This window comes from Hyla sarda, chromosome 6 (genome assembly GCF_029499605.1).
Source record: "Hyla sarda isolate aHylSar1 chromosome 6, aHylSar1.hap1, whole genome shotgun sequence".
Classification (NCBI taxonomy): domain Eukaryota; kingdom Metazoa; phylum Chordata; class Amphibia; order Anura; family Hylidae; genus Hyla; species Hyla sarda.
The window spans coordinates 273597692-273617446 of record NC_079194.1 but is presented as its reverse complement, the minus strand read 5'-3'; the positions used below and the strand labels follow the sequence as shown (position 1 = coordinate 273617446).

The 19755-nt window shown below is 39.3% G+C and overlaps 1 protein-coding gene across 1 annotated transcript; it reads right to left on the bottom strand.

Moving 5' to 3' along the window:
• Positions 1-6968: 6968 nt before the first annotated feature.
• Positions 6969-9599, bottom strand: LOC130277510 (uncharacterized). Its single transcript, XM_056528188.1, has 6 exons — positions 9553-9599; positions 9090-9110; positions 8944-9003; positions 8662-8838; positions 7837-7991; positions 6969-7433 (listed from the first exon to the last, which is right to left on the bottom strand). The coding sequence occupies exons 1-6, from the start codon at positions 9596-9598 to the stop codon at positions 6969-6971; spliced, it is 924 nt and encodes a 307-aa protein (XP_056384163.1). The 5' UTR covers position 9599.
• Positions 9600-19755: the final 10156 nt, after the last annotated feature.

The following is a 19755-nucleotide window of genomic DNA, read 5'->3' as shown; positions in this document are numbered from 1 at the left end:
TAAATGAAACATATCTAAATGTGGGCACATCATTAGATGTTTGTAAATAAAATGATCCATTTAGTCATTTTACTCTAAATGACTTCAACTAGTCAGAGCTATTCTGTAGTGAGGCAATTCCTATATCTGGTGATTCATATCACTAGGGATTATAATAGCTGTAGAGGCCGGTATTTATAAAAACCTATATTTAAAATCTAGGGTTCCATTCTACTGTTGGTGGGGAACATTAAAGGGGTATTACGCACTTAAAAAAAAAAATTCACATAGTGCTGGGGCTGTAAAAAATAAGAAAAGAGAAGCTGTCCCCTGCTGCAGTTCCTGTTTCCTCCATTTCTGGTCCTCTGTTGCTCATGTCTTCTACAAAAAACAACCTTTTTGGGGAACCCCCATAGGGACCGCCCAAACTAAGAACCCCCGCTTAAAAATACATTTTATTGGTATGCTTTATATGTGAAATCAACGCTAGGTGGCAGTGCCAGATTAAAAACGCAGTCACTTGATGTGAACAGATCATGTATTACTGACTCCCACTGAAGGTAAGTATAAGGCTCGGCATATCTGGCAGTAGTGTCTCTTTATTAATATGTCCAATATAGAAGATGACTGCCAGGCACTGCGATTATAATAGCAACGATATGGGGAGAGATTTCTCAAAACCTGACCAGTGGAAAAGTTGCCCAGTTGCCAATAGCAACCAATCAGATCGCTTCTCTCATTTTTAACAAGGCCTCTGCAAAATGAAAGAAGCGATCTGATTGGTTGCTATGGGCAACTGGTCAACTTTTTCTCCGGACAGGTTTTGATAAATCTTTCCCATGGTGAGCACTTAATTAGCCACATGTGTAATGAGCGGTCTGTAGCACAGGTCAGTGTGGTGCAAAGTTTCTAAAGTAAAGATATATACGGCAAGAGTACTGGAGATAAAAGAGGCCGGAAGAAGTGTCATTTGACGTGAAACGGACGTTGCCTTGTCCCCGCACCTTATCCACTCTCCCTGATCCTCGTGTATGCGCGTCTGAAGTGTATGTGAATTTGCCATGCATTCCTGATTAAACAATGGCTGCACAGCTGTCAACTATGGTGAGTTGCTGTGTCTTTTTTTTTTTTATCTCCAGTACTCTTGCTGTATGTTTCTTTATTAACCCTTTGTGCTTGGTGTAATACCTTTCTGCCCCACAATGCTACCAGCTCACTCCCTATAATATCAGAGGGACTGCTGACTAAAAACCCAATACAACCACATCTGACGTTTCCCAGCTAACCTGGCTTTATCAAGGACTCAAGGTTAATGGTTCTACCTACTTCTTAGATAAAAGCTCAGAGCATCACCTACCCGCTCAGTCAATCAGTGGCCGAGATGGGACACCATTAAGACCAGTGACTGAGCAGACAGGTTCTGCTTTGAGCTCTCGTCTCAGAAACAGGCAGAAGATTGAGACCTGCTAGGGGTAGGTAAGTATAGCTTTTCTTTCTTTTTTTTTTTTAGATGTTGTTATACCCCTTTAGTGTAATAAAAATGATAGTGCTGATGATAGGGATGTACACAATAAAATTTGCCTAGATGTCCAAGAAATTTTTTAAAATCCTACTTCTACTCATATTTAAAAGAATAATAATAATAATAATAATAAAACGACTGACAATGAACACAAAAGACAGACTAGGACTACTCTGTCCATCATCTGCATATATTATATAGAAGGTCATGTAAGGGGATCAAGGTCTCTGTGGCTGGTCCTAGAAAAGTATATCTGTTTACAAGTTTACTAGGTGTGGTGTGCAGTATAACATTATATGATTGATATGCCGTTGTAGCAAACTTTAGTTTTCTAACCATTCCCAGGATGTTTCACTCTCAATAGAGCATAACATAGGGTATTTGTATGTTTTTTGTGCCAGTCCCACTATCCTTTGCTTTATTAACCGGAATCTCTTTTATTGACCAGTGAGGCCCACAGTATATGCCTCTCATAGTTATATAGTCAGGATGACCGATTTTTGGACCACTGTCCCTTTGTCAGGAAAAATGTTTTTGGGACGCAAGGATGTCCTGGTTCATTGTTCCTGATCTCAAAGTGGCAGCTGAGCAGTGGCTGTCGGTACATTGGAGGACAGAGGGAGGAGGTAGCAGGTGTCTAGCGCAAAGACATGTTTAGTACATCATGCAGCTGTCGTTGCACAGGAGGACATCTGGAGAGCCTACAGGAGAATGCGCGGCCTGCCTGGGTCCTGGAACAGTAACTAACACATCAGCAGTAGTGTCTGAGGACTGGGGGCTACCTTCAACTATGGGGCACAGAGAGGGGAAGCCTATATCTCAGAGGGTACAGAGAGGTGGCCTACAACTATGGGGGCAAAGAAAGCGGGCCTACAACCATGGGGGCACAAAGAGGGAGGCCTACAGTGGGGATCAAAAGTTTGGGCACCCCAGGTAAAAATATGTATACATGTGCATAAAGGAAAGATGGAAAAATCCCCAAAAGGCATCAAATTACAGATTAGACATTCTTATAATATGTCAACAAAAGTTAGATTTTATTTCCATCATTTACACTTTCAAAATAACAGAAAAAAAAAATGGTGTCTGCAAAAGTTTGTGCACCCTGCAGAATTTATAGCATGCACTGCCCCATTTGCAAAGCTGAGACCTGCCAGTGTCATGGATTCTTCTCAATCATCATCTGGGAAGACCAGGTGATGTCAATCTCAAAGGTTGACCTTGCCCCAACAATCAGCACCATGGGTTCTTCTAAGCAGTTGTCTAGAAATCTGAAACTGAAAATAGTTGACGCTCACAAAGCTGGAGAAGGCTATAAGAAGATAGCAAAACATTTTCAGATGTCAATATCCTTTATTCGGAATGTAATTAAGAAATGGCAGTCATCAGGAACAGTGGAAGTTAAAGCAAGATCTGGAAGACCAAGAAAAATATCAGACAGAACAGCTTGCAGGATTGTGAGAAAAACAATTCAAACCCCACGTTTGAATGTACAATCCCTCCAGAAAGATCTGGCAGACACTGGAATTGTGGTACACTATTCCACTATAAAGAGATACTTGTACAAATATGGTCTTCATGGAAGAGTCATCAGAAGACCATATTTGTACAAGTATCTCTTTATAGTGGAATAGTGAACCTCTGTCCAACTGTTAAACTTGGGAGTGGATCAATCATGCTTTGGGGTTGTATTGCAGCCAGTGGCACAGGGAACATCTCACGAGTAGAAGGAAAAATTTCAATAAAATGTCAGCAAATTTTGGATGCTAACGTGATGTCATCTGTGAGAAAGCTGAAGTTAAAGAGAGGCTCCTACAAATGGATAATGATCCTAAACACACCTCGAAATCCATGAGGGATTACATCAAGAGGCGTAAACTGAAGGTTTTGCCATGACCTTCACAATCTCCTGACCTCAACATAATTGAAAATCTATGGATAGACCTTAAAAGAGCAGTCCTTGACAGACAGACCAGAAATCTCAAAGAACTGGAAGACTTTTGTTAGGAAGAATGGGCAAAGATACATTAAACAAGAATTGAAAGACTCTTGACTGGCTGCAAAAAGCGTTTACAAGTAGTGTTGCTCGCGAATATTCGCAATGCGAATTTTATTCGCGAATATCGCATATTCGCGAATTAGCGAATATTCGCGAATATAGCACTATATATTCATAATTCCGAATATTCTTTTTTTTTTTTTTTTTTTAAATCACAGTACACATCACAATGATCATCCCTCTCTGCTTCCAGCTTGTGTGGTGTAAAGAATGCTCTAATACTACTGTGTGAGACTGGCGTGCGAATTTTCGCACATGCGAAAAGTTGCATATGCTAATTTTCGCATATGCGAATTTCCACGAATGCTAATTTTGTATATGCTAATTTTCGCATATACTAATTTTCGCATGCGCGAATCTTTCGCATATGCGAAAATAAAATGCGAATATTACGAATATGCGAATTTAGCGAATATATGACAAATATTTGTCCATATATTCGCGAATATTCGCAAATTCGAATATGGCCTATGCCGCTCAACACTATTTACAAGCTGTGATACTTGCCAAAGGGGGCAGTACAAGATATTAAAGGGGTATTCCAGGCCAAAACTTTTTTTAAATATAAACTGGCTCCGGAAAGTTAAACAGATTTGTAAATTACTTCTATAAAAAAAATCTTATTCCTTCCAATAGTTATTAGCTTCTGAAGTTGAGTTGCTGTTTTCTGTCTAACTGCTTTCTGATGACTCACGTCCCAGGAGCTGTGCAGCTCCTATGGGGATATTTTCCCATCATGCACAGCTCCCGGGATGTGACATCATCATTGAGCAGTTAGACAGAAAACTTCAGAAGCTAATAACTATTGGAAGGATTAAGATTTTTTAATAGAAGTAATTTACAAATGTGTTTAACTTACCGAAGCCAGTTGATATATAAAAAAAAGTTTTTGCCTGGAATACCCCTTTAACTCTGCAGGGTGCCCAAACTTTTGCAGACACCATTTTTTTTGTTTTCTATTATTTTGAAAGTGTAAATGATGGAAATAATATCTAACTTTTGTTGACATATTATAAGAATGTCTAATCTGTAATTGTATGCCCTTTGGAGATTTTTCCATCTTTCCTTGGCTTCTTTATGCACATTAATACAAATTTTTACCTGGAGTGCCAAAACTTTTGATCCCCACTGTACAATTATGGGTGAATGTAGGGAAGGGCTACAATAAGGGGGAAACAAAGAAAGGGCCTACAACTATGGGAGCACAGAGAGGGACCTATAACTATATAAGAGGACGGAAAGGAGGCCTACAACTATTATTAATATTGGGGCACAGAGGGGGCCTACAACTATTAATTGGGACACAAAGGGGGCACTATTACTGTGTGAGGCAATACATATGGGAGGAAATTAAAGTGGTAGGCATAGTGCTGAAGAAAGGAACCTTTAATGTCTGTCTGGAAGTTACTGCAGACAAGTCTTGGCTTGGAGAACTCTTTATTGGTGGTCTAGGCCGGATAGAGAAGAAAAGGAAAAATGAACAACTCTGATCAGAGAAGATGTCACCTGTGATTCCCTCAGAGGTGAATGTAGCCACCTATATGGTCTGAAGGGCCTGCATACAGCGGGCATTTACCACTATATGTTCACTGTATGGGGACATAAAGGCAAACTAACTTTCACAGTGATTTAAAATAGTTAATGGGTGTCCTGTTTTGGGGGCTTTTTTCAGTTCCAAAGTGTTGGCCACCAGGTGTCTGACTTCTCCGCAATCTGCTGTCCACTAGTAACAAAAAATAAGGGAAGAACAGCACAACCAAAAATAGAAAATAGTAGGTGCAAGCAACTAGTTGGCCCTGGTTAAAGGCCCAAATCCAGATAGAGTAACAAGAGATGGCCGCAGCACTCAAAAAATGTAAGTGGCTTTTTTCCATATCACAAATACAAGAGCAACGTTTCGCCTGCCCGTACAGATTGAAAAAGACTGCACGGGCAGCTGAAACGTTGCTCTTGTATTTGTGATATGGAATAAAGACACTAATATTTTTTCACTATTTTTTGAGTGCTGCGGCCATCTCTTGTTACTCTTTTTTTAGAATGTGCTATATGCAGGAGAGAGCAAGAGAGCCTGTACTTGCAAGCTTCCTGCTCCAGAAAGCTTCTATTTCATACTAATAAAGTTATGAGCAGCTGTCCCTTGTGAAAACACCAGTGTATCTACTGCAGTATGTCCACAGTGCTTCAGTGTAATCTTACCCTCCCCCCCACCCCTACTTTAGCTTGTCTTCAGGTTTATGCTTTATGCACGTTTCTGAATTCTGAGCTTATTCTGTACTTTTGTGAGCTATCAGTTTCATACAGAGTACATTTATACAAACTACTCGCCAGGTGATAGAAATGCTTTGTCACATTATGGCAGAAGTTAAAACATGAGAATCCATATAAAGACGTTAGAGGAGAAAGAGAATGGTCTGAAACTTAATTTTAAACTTTTTCTTTTATTTACATAATAAAGACTAAAAGATGTAGAAAGACGTAAAACAGGATAGCAGAACAGCAGTTCACATTTAAAAAAAATACAATGAATTCTTTATACTATTTTATTAATTTATCTGTTTATTTTTTAAATACATGAAAACAGCAAAGTACAACTACCAAAGGTACACGTGACAAAACAAATATATATATATACATAACTCAAAACCAAAATAAGGACTTAACAACAACGCTGTTTACATGTCAAATACTGATCATATTATGTAGGAAAGTGCAGGGTACTACCCATTTATTGGCTGTAGTATAGTACAAACAAATTATACACAGTGTGAGTTACAAGTCAGGATCCCCATGAGGTGTTTTATTTAGGTTGATATTATATTGACCATTGTTATAATTTGGATCTAACTAGTATGTTGAACGTAGCTTTGTCAAGTTTTATTGCTTTTGACTTGTAACTCACTCTGCAATACAGATCCGGATACAAGTTTCTACCTGTCTGATTCCAGCTTTCTCAATTCACATTTTGGACTGTAATAATGCTTTTGTTTTGTTTTTTTTTAAATCTGCTACCATTACGGGACTGGTTCAGCCTTGTAATTTTATTTTAGGCTCAAATTCATACAAAAACACTTTTGTGCTTGGAATGCTTTGCATCATATTCATTGATTATGTATATACTCGACCCCAACCACTTATTAAGTGATACGAGTGCACAGGGCAGGAGGCTAGTATCACCTTAAACCTGCGCACACAATATAGCAGTGAATACATCATGTTATTAATAAATATTATATATTTGTCATATTGGCTGTAAAAACAAATCTTTAGCTAATCCACTTTTTAATCATCTGATGGTTCAAACAACAAATGAGGTCATGGAAACTCTTAGTGTCCTGCATTTTATACAGTAACGATAGAACAATAATAATTTATATACCCAACTGACGAATGGATCTGTGCTGACGCTGCTCAGACCTTAGCAGCACAACACGGTAAACAGCTGCAGCACGAGGCGCACAAGCTGCAGTTTAGACAACTGCTGCACTGGATACTTTTACAGCAGCAGCACAAGGACTTGAAGCAGTCACAGCACTGCAAACATTTACAACAGTCTGAGCATTTTAAGCACTGTAGACAATTGCAGTTCTCCAGACAGCTGCAGCACTGTAGGCAGTTGCAGTTCTGTAGGCAGGAGCACTGTAGACACTTGCAGCACTCTAGGCATTTAGTGCAATCGAGGCATTTACAGCACTGTAGGCACTTGCAGCAGTCTAGGCACTTGCAGCATTTTAGCCATCTGCAGCATGGCAGATTTTGGCAGCATTCTAAACATTTTAAGCATGAGCACGAGAGGTTCTGGAAACATCTTAAGCACTCCAAACAAGGGCAGCACTCTAAGAGGGCCTCAAAGTATTTGCATATTCTGGCGACACACTGTAGAAAAAGAGAAAAGACACAAAATTAGAACATTTTAGAAGCGTATAACAAGAACAATAAAATCTATAAAATGTAACAATTATGAAAAATACAGGCTAAAATGTAAAAATGACATGTACATAGTAGCCATGCATGCAATGATTCCCGTATGACAGAATTTTTTATATGAGAATCATTCCCTGTTTAAAGAACACATTAATGAATTACGGTAACAGTGAACTCCTGCCCATGATCTTACACTAGAATTATACTGCAGTACAGATGTATGGGTACTTTTAATAGATACTTGTGTTTCTTTGGCCTTAAACACAATGGCATGGATTTGGATTGTGGATTTAGGTCCCAAAATAAAATAAAAGTAAAATAAGTAAATAATAATAAGACCAAAAAATGTACTTACAGAATTCTCACAGCAAAGGCAGGCGAGAAGGCTGGCAATGACTCCGAGTCCAATAAAAATGTATTGAATAATCAGGACAGAGAAAATGAAGAGATACATGCCTTTGTGGCAATATCTGTTTGTGATATGATAAATTCTGAAGACCCAGACGCTGCCTGAAAAGGGAAAGATACTTTTATAAATTTTACACAAGTTACACAAACTTCCAATGTAACAACTACATAGATGTAAAATAAGCCAATGTATAATATTGTGTAGTCAGGTGCCTCAAAATGAACAAATGTTGACGGGGATGGGATTTTATGAAATGCCAGTCTTGGTAAATCTCCCCCTATGTGTTTTGGCATCTTGTGCTAAAGTAGCTTTTTTTTGTGGGATCAGACCAGACAAATTAGCCTTTGCCCTCAAAAATAACCCTCGGGCCCTCACAACCTTGTAGTTAGTTCTGCTGTTGTTCTTCCATTGCCCACTTTTGGTAGGTAATAACCACTGTATAATGGGACCACCCCATAAGACTTTCCTTTTTGGAGATGCTCTGATCCTGATCATACATATCATTCATCCACATGAAGGTCATAAATTGAGTTACTTGCTGCCTAATATCTCCCACTCCTTGACAGGTTCCATGAGATAATCAGTGTAAGTCATTAGGTTTAATGTTATGGCTTATGTGGTTGGTGTGTAATATATTGATTATTAAAGATTTTACAAGTACCCCGTTGGTTGTCCAATTTTACTCTACCCTGACATGCCGATATTGCTTACTTGTAAATGAGTAGACAATGACAATCCTTAGCTGCATATCTACACTAGTCAAGTTCTTACCTGCAATAAACCAGGCGAAGACAAACATAGCCACAAGAATGCTGACAATTCTTCTAAGAGTAGGAAAACAGCATTCAAAAGGTAATAGTACCCAATATGCAAAGCTGAATGCCCCAGCAACAATCATATACACTGGGATGTAAGGTTCTTCTATACACTCATCTCTGTATTTTCCACCTAAATAAAATAGAAAAGAAACGTTAAAAAAAAGCTAAGCGAAGATTATTCACAAGTGCCTAAATATTTCTATAAAAATCGTTAAACTTTTCAAGCTGTACTTACCTACAACGATCAATGCAACGCTTATCGCAGTCCATATTCCAAAGAACGCCATCTGAATTACTAAAATGTAAAATGAACATGTTAAGATGACATAATAAATATACATCATATATTAATCAGGACTACAAAGAGTGGGTTATACTTACTCATTCTGAGATTGCAGCAGCCTACAGTATGAAAAGAGAATTATATTAAATTAGTTTATCAATTATCTTAAATTAATGAAATTAATTAATAAGATTTTTTTTTACTTGTATCTAAATGTTTATTTTTAGTATGAAGCTAATAATGAATCAATAACTATGCAAATCAACATAGTGAAGTGATATATCACAGCTACTCTATCACTTCATAACCTTCATAACTATGCGGAGATGCCATTAAGGACTCTTGATTAGATTCCTGACATACATAAGATTAAGGCTGGAATGACATCCATGCCGGTTGCTCTTGCCAACTGGGCAGAATTAACGTATTGTTATAGTTTCTGAAAACTTTTGACATGTTATAGATACATGACAAAAGTAGAACACTTTCAGCCCTGTTACAAAATAGTTGAAAAATAATACAATATTACAAAATCAAACATGTATACGGTGAAATCCTTACAGCTTCTGCAGTTATTTGGTTGCGCAACTTCTTCGCCTCCTGCCATGGTGCCGGTTGTTTTTCACTAGTCCTTTCTTTCCTAGATGAGATGGAAAATGAAGGCAACACATTAGAGAGGCAAATGCTAAGCAATATAGAACATGTAACTATATATATATAGTTGCTTGATAAAATTACACTGTATAGGCCAATTATACACCGAAAACAATTAAGTACAACAACTTATAGCTTGCCGCAAGATTCACATTTCTACATACCACAAGATGGCACTGCTTCATAAAATGTCTATATGAGAAGTTTGTTACTATGTTACTATCCATCATAAGGGGGTAATGAAGACTAGATTTTTGTAAAAAGGGCTGGCACAAAAAAAACTAAAAAATGCCTTATTTTCAACAAAACAAAACAAAAAACAACAAAAAATTGTCATATTTTCTTTAATTAAGTCAAATAACTGGTTCTGCATAGCAATAAACAAAGCCACAACCTTCTACTCACATATCTTGACAGATCATTGATTCTATATTTATTCTGTAAGATATTATGCTAATCTCACTATAACGCTCCTACATTGCCCAACTCTTTCCATTAATATTAATAAGCACACCATAGGTCATAGATGACATTTGAAAACACCCTTCTTCTTGCGATAGCCATAAAAGGCAATTAATATTAAAAAACACATATCAATGTACCACACAGCTTTGGGTTCTGCTATGCCTATGAAGAAATATAAAATCCCATCCCTTCCCCAATATCGCGCCACACCCCTACCCTTCAATTCCCTGGTTGGACTTGATGGACGTATGTCTTTTTTCAACCGTACTAACTATGTAACTATGTCAAAAAAGATCCATATATCCATAGAATCAAGATGGCAATGACAAGATTCCATAGACAGTAAAATAGATAAATACATACATAGAATTAGCAATGGAACACTTGTTTGGGTCTTAAAAAGTTCTGCTGTATGCAAAGAGTACATATATATATATATATATATATATATATAAACTTTTGTACATGATATATAACATTTACTGTGCCAATAATATTATATAAACAACATTCCTAAGCAGAACTGTTAAGACCCCCTCAAAAAAATGTTACATTGAGAATTGTATGTATGCGGTAAAAAAGCAGTGCAGACTAACATAGGTTCCCATTATTCCTTAAGAACCAAAAATAATCCCATACCTAATGCATAGAACAGATTATTCTAGCATTAACAATTCTTAAACAGAGGGACAACAAAATTGAACTTGAGCCCCACACAAGTTTAAGACATTCTGGCAAGCCTTATAACGCCATATGGAGTTATACAAAATACCAACAACATAGTATCCACCATACAACAGTTCAAATACAATACAAACAATATGTACCAGGTACAACCACCTATATTGTAGTCTGGTTGAGATCAGCAAACAAACAGATTATCTATGCCACTTGTTCTGGTAGATGATCTGGACAACATCACAACAAAATGTCCCCAAAAATCTCAAGTCTTGGAAAGTGCTATAAAACCAATCCACAAAAAAAGATCCATACAAGTTTAGATGCAATTGCATGAAAAAGGACTTCTTCTTCTCAATCCACTAGTACAAGACGATTGTAAACTCAGCCAGTACCTTTAGATCCTCAGTTAAAGTCCAAACTGCGACTGTTCCAGTGCATCATCTAGCGATGTCTCTATTTATATTAATCCGTCAATTATAACTCCTCCAATTTAAAGAGGTGTGTTAATTTCTGTGGCATGACAACAATCAGCAATTAATTCATTCGCTTAATTCCCGTTCACCTCATTTTCAGTGAATGATCCAATGAATTCCATATTCAAACTAAACAAATACTTATGTGCGGAGTCATCTATGAGATCTCATAGGCACATGTACATTAATGCATTTTAACTGTGTTAGGTCCGTGGAGCATGTGAGAAGCAGAAACAATAGTAAATGTACTAGAAAGTCAGGTTTTTCCCATAGTAAAGAGGCTGTAAACACTGTAACTTTTTTGTGTTGATCTTGGTAGATCACTCATTAATGCCATTATTTTACAAATGTACTAAGCAGGTGTAAAAATTGTGGGTACAGGGTATTTCTTTAGCCAAGCAAGTAGACACGTGGGCACTTCCACTCAGGGACATCTACAAGGAGGGTAGGGGCTAAAGGAAACATGGGCACTTCACTGTGTGTAGTATGCCTGTATTGGGACATTACTGTGCTCATTATCTCTGTACTATGACATCACTATGTGTATTATCTCTGTACTGTGACATCACTGTGTATTATCCCTGTAGTGTGACATCACTGTATGTATTATCTCTGTACTGTGACATCACTGTATGTATTATTACTGTACTGTGACATCACTGTGTATTATCTCTGTACTGTGACATCACCGTGTGTATTATCCCTGTACTGTGACATCACTGTGTGTATTATCCCTGTACTGTGACATCACTGTGTGTATTATCCCTGTACTGTGACATCACTGTGTATTATCCCTGTACTGTGACATCACTGTTTATTATACCTGTACTGTGACATCACTGTGCACATTAGCCCTTTATTATGACATCACTGTATTTATTATCTCTGTACTGTAACGTCACAGTGTGTATTATCTTTATCCTGTGATATCACTGTCTGTATTATCTTGGCACTGTGACATTACTGTGTATATTATCCCTGTACTGTGACATCACTGTGTGTATTATCCCTGTACTGTGAAACCACTGTGTATATTATACCTGTACTGTGATGCCACTGAGTGTGTTATCCCTGTACTGTGACATCACTGTGTATTATCCCTGTACTGTGACATCACTGTGTGTATTTTCCCTGTACTGTGACATCACTGTGTGTATTATCCCTGTACTGTGACATCACTGTGTATATTATCCCTGTACTGTGACATCACTGTGTGTGTTACCTTTTGTACATTATTCCTGTACTGTGACAGCATTGTGTGTATTATCCATGTACTGTGACATCTCTGTTTATTATGCTTGTACTGTGATATCACTGTATATATTTTCCCTGTACTGTGACATCACTGTGTGCATTATCCCTATACTGTGACATCAATGTGCACAGTAGTCCTAAACTGTGACATCACTGTGTGTATTATCTCTGTAATGTGACATTACTGTGTGCATTATTCCTGTACTGTGACATCACTATGCATATTATAAGGTCGATATTTACAGCGATAATATTTCTCCTTGTATACTGGTATTATTGGTAATATCAGTCTCAGTATACTAGATTTGGTCAGTGACAATATGATGGTGATATATATGGTAATATTATTTCCTCCTTGCATACTAGTATTATTGGTAAAATTGATTTCAGTATACAGGTTTTGGTCAGTAACATGGCCCCCCAACATTACTCGGTGACGACCCTACCCCCCCCCCCCCGTATGCCCCACAATCAACCCTCCAGCCATCCGTCACCTCGCTGTGCAGCGGCAGTGAAACTCACCCGCTTCACTGCGACTGTGCTGCAGCGTTGGTGACGTGCTAGCAGGTTTGGGACTATAAGCGCATCTTACAGCCCTCGGCAGAAGAAAGAAGAGGCCATGGACCGTGCCAAAGCCTATTGAGAATATTTTATGTTTTTTGCTGCTGCTTTTACTACCTAAAGGTGGCTACTGCTACTACTACCCAAAGAAGGCTACTGCTATTACTACCTAAAGGGGGTTACTACTTTTACTACCTAAAGGGGGCTCCTGCTTTTACTACCTAAATGGGGCTCCTGCAACTACTACCTAAAGGGGGCATAAAGGGGGCTACTGCTATTACTACCTGAAGGGGGCAACTACTGTCTAAAGGGGCTTCTACCACTACTACCACCTAGGGGGCTGCTGCTTCTACTACCTAAAGGGGGGCTGCTATTATTATATGTTAGTGGCTGCTACTACTATATACTGGGGACTGCAACTATATACAGGGAGCTACTATCTTTAATGGGACCTACCTACAGAGAGTACCCCTACTTAGAATTTCTAATGCTATGAGCTAAAAAAAGGAGGCATAAAAATACATGTATATAGTAAGGATTAGGTACTGAGTAACATTTTTTTGTGTGGGATCTGACAGGTACGCTTTAAGATCATATCAAAAGAATCAAATAAAATTTAGTGTATAGAAATGTAGGCAGCAACCACTTAATAAATTAATTATTAAACAAAGCTGATGCTACATTATATGCATACCTGTATGAGAAGCGAGAGGGAAAAAGGTACACAGAAATTACAAAAATATAAAATCCAATTTTATTATTCAAGTTTAAGAGGGGGTGTGAATGTTTTTCTAGAAAATATAGTATTACTGGTTATGTATACTAAGTTTAAGTGGATAGAACGTTGATCTAGGGATTTATTCTCATTGCCATACTGGAGTCGGAAAGGAATTTTTCCTCTGGTATGGGACAATTGATATCAGCCTCATAGGGATTTTTTTTTGCCTTCCTCTGGATAAACATAGTAGGGTTTTAGGTTTAACTTGATGGACTCTTGTCTGTTTTTAACCTTATAATCTATGCAACTATGTAACTATTCAAAGAACAGCCTTAACCTGTACACCCTTGTCCCACTCCCCTTCTATAACGCGGGCTCAGGAGTTGAGCCCGCGTCATAGTGAGGTGGTCCTGGCAGCTCTCAGTCATCAGGACCTGTGGCTAATGCCGGACATCACCGATTGCAGTGATGCTCGGCATTAACCACTTAGACAAAGTTGATCGCAGTGTCTAAATTGGAATAAAACTGTCCCAGCAGCTTAGCGGAGCTGATTGGGACCACCGTGGTAAAACTGTGGTGTCCTGATCAGCTGAGAGGACGGCGGGAGGGCTGAAGCAGCAGAGTAGCGATAACGCTGACCAATGCTTTGCTATGGCATAGCATTGAACAGTGTATGCAATCTGAAGATTGCATGTAATCGTCCCCATATAGGGACTACAACATAGTGTAAGAAAAGTAAAAAAAAAAAAAGTAAATAAATGTGAATTAACCCCTTCCCTAATAAAAGTTTGAATCACCTCCCATTTCCCATTAAAAAAAAGTAAACAAAAATAAACATAAACATATGTGGTATCACCAAGTGTGTAAACGTTCGAACATAAAAATATAACGTTAATTAACCTCTTAAGGACCCAGCCATTTTACACCTTAGGACCCGGCCATTTTTTGAACATCTGACCACTGTCACTTTAAACATTAATAACTCTGAAATGCTTTTAGTTATCAATCTGATTCCGAGAATGATTTTTCGTGACATATTCTACTTTAACATAGTGGTAAAAAAAAATTGTAACTTGCATCCTTTCTTGGTGAAAAATGTGAAAATGTTATGAAAAATTTGAAAATTTTGCATTTTTCTAACTTTGAAGCTCTCTGTTTGTAAGGAAAATGGATATTTAAAATATTTTAATTTTTTATTCACATATACAATATGTCTACTTTATGTTTGCATCATAAAATTGACAAGTTTTTACTTTTGGAAGACACCAGAGGGCTTCAAAGTTCAGCAGCAATTTTCCAATTTTTCACAAAATTTCCAAACTCACTATTTTTCAGGGACCAGTTCAGGTTTGAAGTGGATTTGAAGTGTCTTCATCTTAGAAATAACCCACAAATGACCCCATTATAAAAACTGCACCCCCCAAAGTATACAAAATGATATTCGGTCAGCCTTTTAACCCTTTAGGTGTTTCACAGGAATAGCAGGAAAGTGAAGGAGAAAATTCACAATCTTCATTTTTACACCCGCATGTTCTTGTAGACCCAATTTTTGAATTTTTACGAGGGGTAAAAGGAGAAAATGGATACTTATATTTGTAGCCCAATTTCTCTCGAGTAAGCACATACCTCATATGTCTATGTAAAGTGTTCGGTGGGCGCAGTAGAGGGCTCAGAACCGAAGGAGTGACAAGGGGATTTTGGAGAGTACGTTTTTCTGAAATGGTTTTTGGGGGGCATGTTGCATTTAGGAAGCCCCTATGGTGCCAGAACAGCAAAAAAAAAACACATGCCATACCATTTTGGAAACAAGACCCCTTGAGGAACGTAACAAGGAATAAAGTGAGCCTTAATACCCCACATGTGTTTCACGACTTTTGCATATGTAAAAAAATAAAATAAAATTTCACAAAAATGTGATTCCCCCAAATTTCACATTTTTGCAAGGGTTAATAGCAGAAAATACCCCGCAAAATGTGTAACCCCATCTCTTCTGAGTATGGAGGTACCCCATAAGTTGACCTGAAGTGCACTACGAGCGAACTACAATGCTCAGAAGAGAAGGAGTCATATTTGGCTTTTTGAGAGCAAATTTTGCTCGGGGGGCACTTCGCATTTAGGAAGCCCCTATGGTGCCAGGACAGCAAAATAACCCTCACATGGCATACCATTTTGGAAACTAGACCCCTTGAGGAATGTAACAAGGGGTACTGTCAGATCTTTGGAACAGTGGTCTGTACAACATTTTTAATTTGCACAGCCCACTGTTCCAAAGATCTGTCAGACACCAGTGGGGGGTAAATTCTCACTGGACCCCTCATTACATTCCGTGAGGGGTGCAGTTTCCGAAATGGGGTCACATGTGGGGTTTAGTTTTTTTTGCGTTTGTCAAAACCGCTGTAACAATCAGCCACCCCTGTGCAAATCACCTCAAATGTACATGGCGCACTCTCCCTTCTGGGCCTTGTTGTGCGCCCCCAGAGCACTTTGCGCCCACATATGGGGTATCTCCGTAGTCAGGAGAAATTGCATTACAAATTTTGGGGGCTTTTTTCCCTTTTACCTCTTGTCAAAATGAAAAGTATAGGGCAACACCAGCATGTTAGTGTAAAAAATTTATTTTTTTACACTAACATGCTGGTGTAGACCCCAACTTCACATTTTCCTAAGGGGTGAAAGGAGAAAAAGCCCCACAAAATTTGTTAGGCAATTTCTCCCGAGTACGGCGATACCCCATATGTGACCCTAAACTGTTGCCTTGAAATACGACAGGGCTCCAAAGTGAGAGCGCCATGCGCATTTGAGGCCTGAATTAGGGATTTGCATAGGGGTGGACATAGGGGTATTCTACGCCAGTGATTCCCAAACAGGGTGCCTCCAGCTGTTGCAAAACTCCCAGCATGCTTGGACAGTCAACGGCTGTCCAGCAATACTGGGAGTTGTTGTTTTGCAACAGCTGAAGGCTCCATTTTGGAAACAGTATCGTACCAGACGTTTTTCATTTTTATTGGGGAGGGGGGCTGTGTAGGGGTATGTGTATATGTAGTGTTTTTTACTTATTATTTTATTTTGTGTTAGTGTAGTGTAGTGTTTTTAGGTTACAGTCACATGGGCAGGGGGTTACAGCGAGTTTGAGCTGCCGCGCAAAATTTGCTGCATCGCAAACTTGCAGCCTGATACTCACTGTAAGCCCCCTGCCCACGTGAGTGTACCCTGTACATTCACAGGGGGGGACCTCCAGCTGTTGCAAAACTACAACTCCCAGCATGCACAGTCTATCAGTGCATGCTGGTAGTTATAGTTTTGCAACAGCTGGAGGAACACTGGTTGGGAAACACTGAGTTAGGAAACAGACAATGTTTCCCAACCAGTGTGCCACCAGTTGTTGCAAAACCACAACTCTCAGCATTCTCAAACATGCTGGGAGTAGTAGTTCGGCAACATCTTTAGAGCCAGATGTTGCCGAACTACAACTCCCAGCATGCTTGGAGTTGTAGTTTTGCAACATCTGGAGGACTACAGTTTGCAGACCACTAATACAGTGGTTCCCAATCTGTGCCCTTCCAGATGTTGCAAAACTACAACTCCCAGTATGCCCTTACTGTCCAGGCATGCTGGGAGTTGTAGTTCTGCAACATCTGAAGGGCCAGATGTTACAGAACTACAACTCCCAGCATGCCTAGACAGTAAGGGCATGCTGAGGATGTGTAGTTTTGCAACATCTGGAAGGGCACAGTGTTCTCCAAACTGTGGACCTCCAGATGTTGCAAAACTGCAACTCCCAGCATGCCCAGACGCCAAGGGCTGTCTGGGCATGCTGGGAGTTGTAGTTTACAGGGTCCCAATACAGCAATGCATGTCGCTTTACGGCGACGTGCATTGCTGTAAAGGGCCCGACCGTGGCTGAAGATCTACTCACCTGTCGCCGCCGCCGCCATCTTCCTCGCCGGGATCCGGGTCTTCAGGGACGAGGTAAGTACCGGGGCCGGTCCCCAGCACTCCCCCGTCCCCCGCAGCGTCCTCCGGTCTTCCTCCCGTCCTCTCCGGACTTTCAGGGGCCGGGCAGGACGGGAGGAAGTAACCGCCCCCCGCCTGCGATTGGTCGGTTAACTAACCGACGGATCGCAGGGAATAGGAGGAGGTGGCCGGTTTGCCACCTCGCTCCTATTCTTTAGCATGGTCCTGGCTGTCTGTGACAGCCGGGATCATGCGAAATTACCGGGCGGTCGGGTCCCAGAGACCCGATCAGCCCGGTATCGCCGCAGATCGCAAGGGTGATTTCCCTTGCGATTTGCGGCGATCGCCGACATGGGGGGCCTACATGGCCCCCCTCGGCGTTTGCCCTGGATTCCGGCCCGCGGCAGAGACCGGAAAACCTTAAGGCCCAGGGTGTGAGGGCGTATCCATACGCCCTGGGTCCTTAAGAGGTTAAGCCGCACGCACGGTCAATGACGTTCATGTAAAAAAATATCAAAATCCAAAACTGTGTATTTTTGGTCGCATTGTTTACCCTAAAAAAATTTAATAAAAGCAATCAAAAAATGGTACTGATGAAAACTAGAGATTATGGCACAAAAAATGAGCCCTCATATAGCCCCATATATGAAAAAATAAAAAAGTTATAGGGGTTGGAAAAGGAAATTTTTTATACATGCTAATTTTTGTACAAAAAGTTATAATTTTTTAAAAGAAGTAAAACAAAATAAAACCTATATAAGTTGGTGTCAGGCCCAAGGCCTGATTATTAACCCCTTAAGGATCAAGCCCATTTTGGCCTTAAGGACCAGAGCGTTTTTTGCACATGTGACCACTGTCACTTTAAACATTAATAACTCTGAAATGCTTTTAGTTATCATTCTGATTCCGAGATTGTTTTTCGTGACATATTCTACTTTAACATAGTAGTAAATTTTTGTGGTAACTTGCATCCTTTCTTGGTGAAAAATCCCAAAATTTGATGAAAAATTTGTAAATTTTGCATTTTTCTAACTTTGAAGCTTTCTGCTTGTAAGAAAAATTTATATTACAAATAATTTTTTTTTGATTCACATATACAATATGTCTGCTTTATGTTTGCATCATAAAATTGATGAGTTTTTACTTTTGGAAGACATCAGAGGGCTTCAAAGTTCAGCAGCAATTTTCCAATTTTTCACAAAATTTTCAAACTCGATATTTTTCAGGGACCAGTTCAGTTTTGAAGTAAATTTGAAGGGTCTTGATATTAGAAATACCCCCTATATGACCCCATTATAAAAACTACACCCCCAAAGTATTAAAAATGACATTCAGTCAGTGTTTTAACCCTTTAGGTGTTTTGCAGGAATAGCAGCAAAGTGAAGGAGAAAATTCTAAATCTTCATTTTTTACACTCGCATGTTCTTGTAGACCCAATTTTTGAATTTTTGCAAGTGGTAAAAGGAGAACATTTTTACTTGTATTTGTAGCCCAATTTCTCTCGAGTAAGCACATACCTCATATGTCTATGTAAAGTGTTCGGCGGGCGCAGTAGAGGGCTCAGAAGCGAAGGAGCGACAAGGGGATTTTGGAGAGAACATTTTTCTGAAATGGTTTTTGGGTGGCATGTCACCTTTAGGAAGCCCCTAGGGTGTCAAAACAGCAAAGAAAAAACACATGGCATACCATTTTGGAAACTAGACCCCTCGGGGAATGTAACATGGGATAAAGTGAGCCTTAATACCCCACAGGTGCTTCATGACTTTTGCAAATGTAAAAAATTATATATATATTTTTACCTAAAATGCTTGTTTTCCCAAACATTTTACATTTTTAAAAAGGGTAATAGCAGAAAATACCCCCCAACATTTGAAGCCCCATTTCTCCCAAATCAGAAAACACCCCATATGGGGGTGAAAAGTGCTCTGCTGGTGCACTACAGGTCTCAGAAGAGGAGTAGTCACATTTGGCTTTTTGGAAGCAAATTTTGCTCTGGGGGCATGC

Coding starts and splice junctions, on each gene's coding strand:
- LOC130277510 (XM_056528188.1), bottom strand. CDS start 9,598: ATGGCAGGAGGCGAAGAAGTTGCGCAACCAAATAACTGCAGAAGCT. Junction 7,992..8,661: donor CTTCGCCTGGTTTATTGCAG/GTAAGAACTTGA, acceptor TTCCCTTTTCAG/GCAGCGTCTGGGTCTTCAGA. Junction 7,434..7,836: donor GCCTTTGCTGTGAGAATTCT/GTAAGTACATTT, acceptor CTTTTTCTACAG/TGTGTCGCCAGAATATGCAA.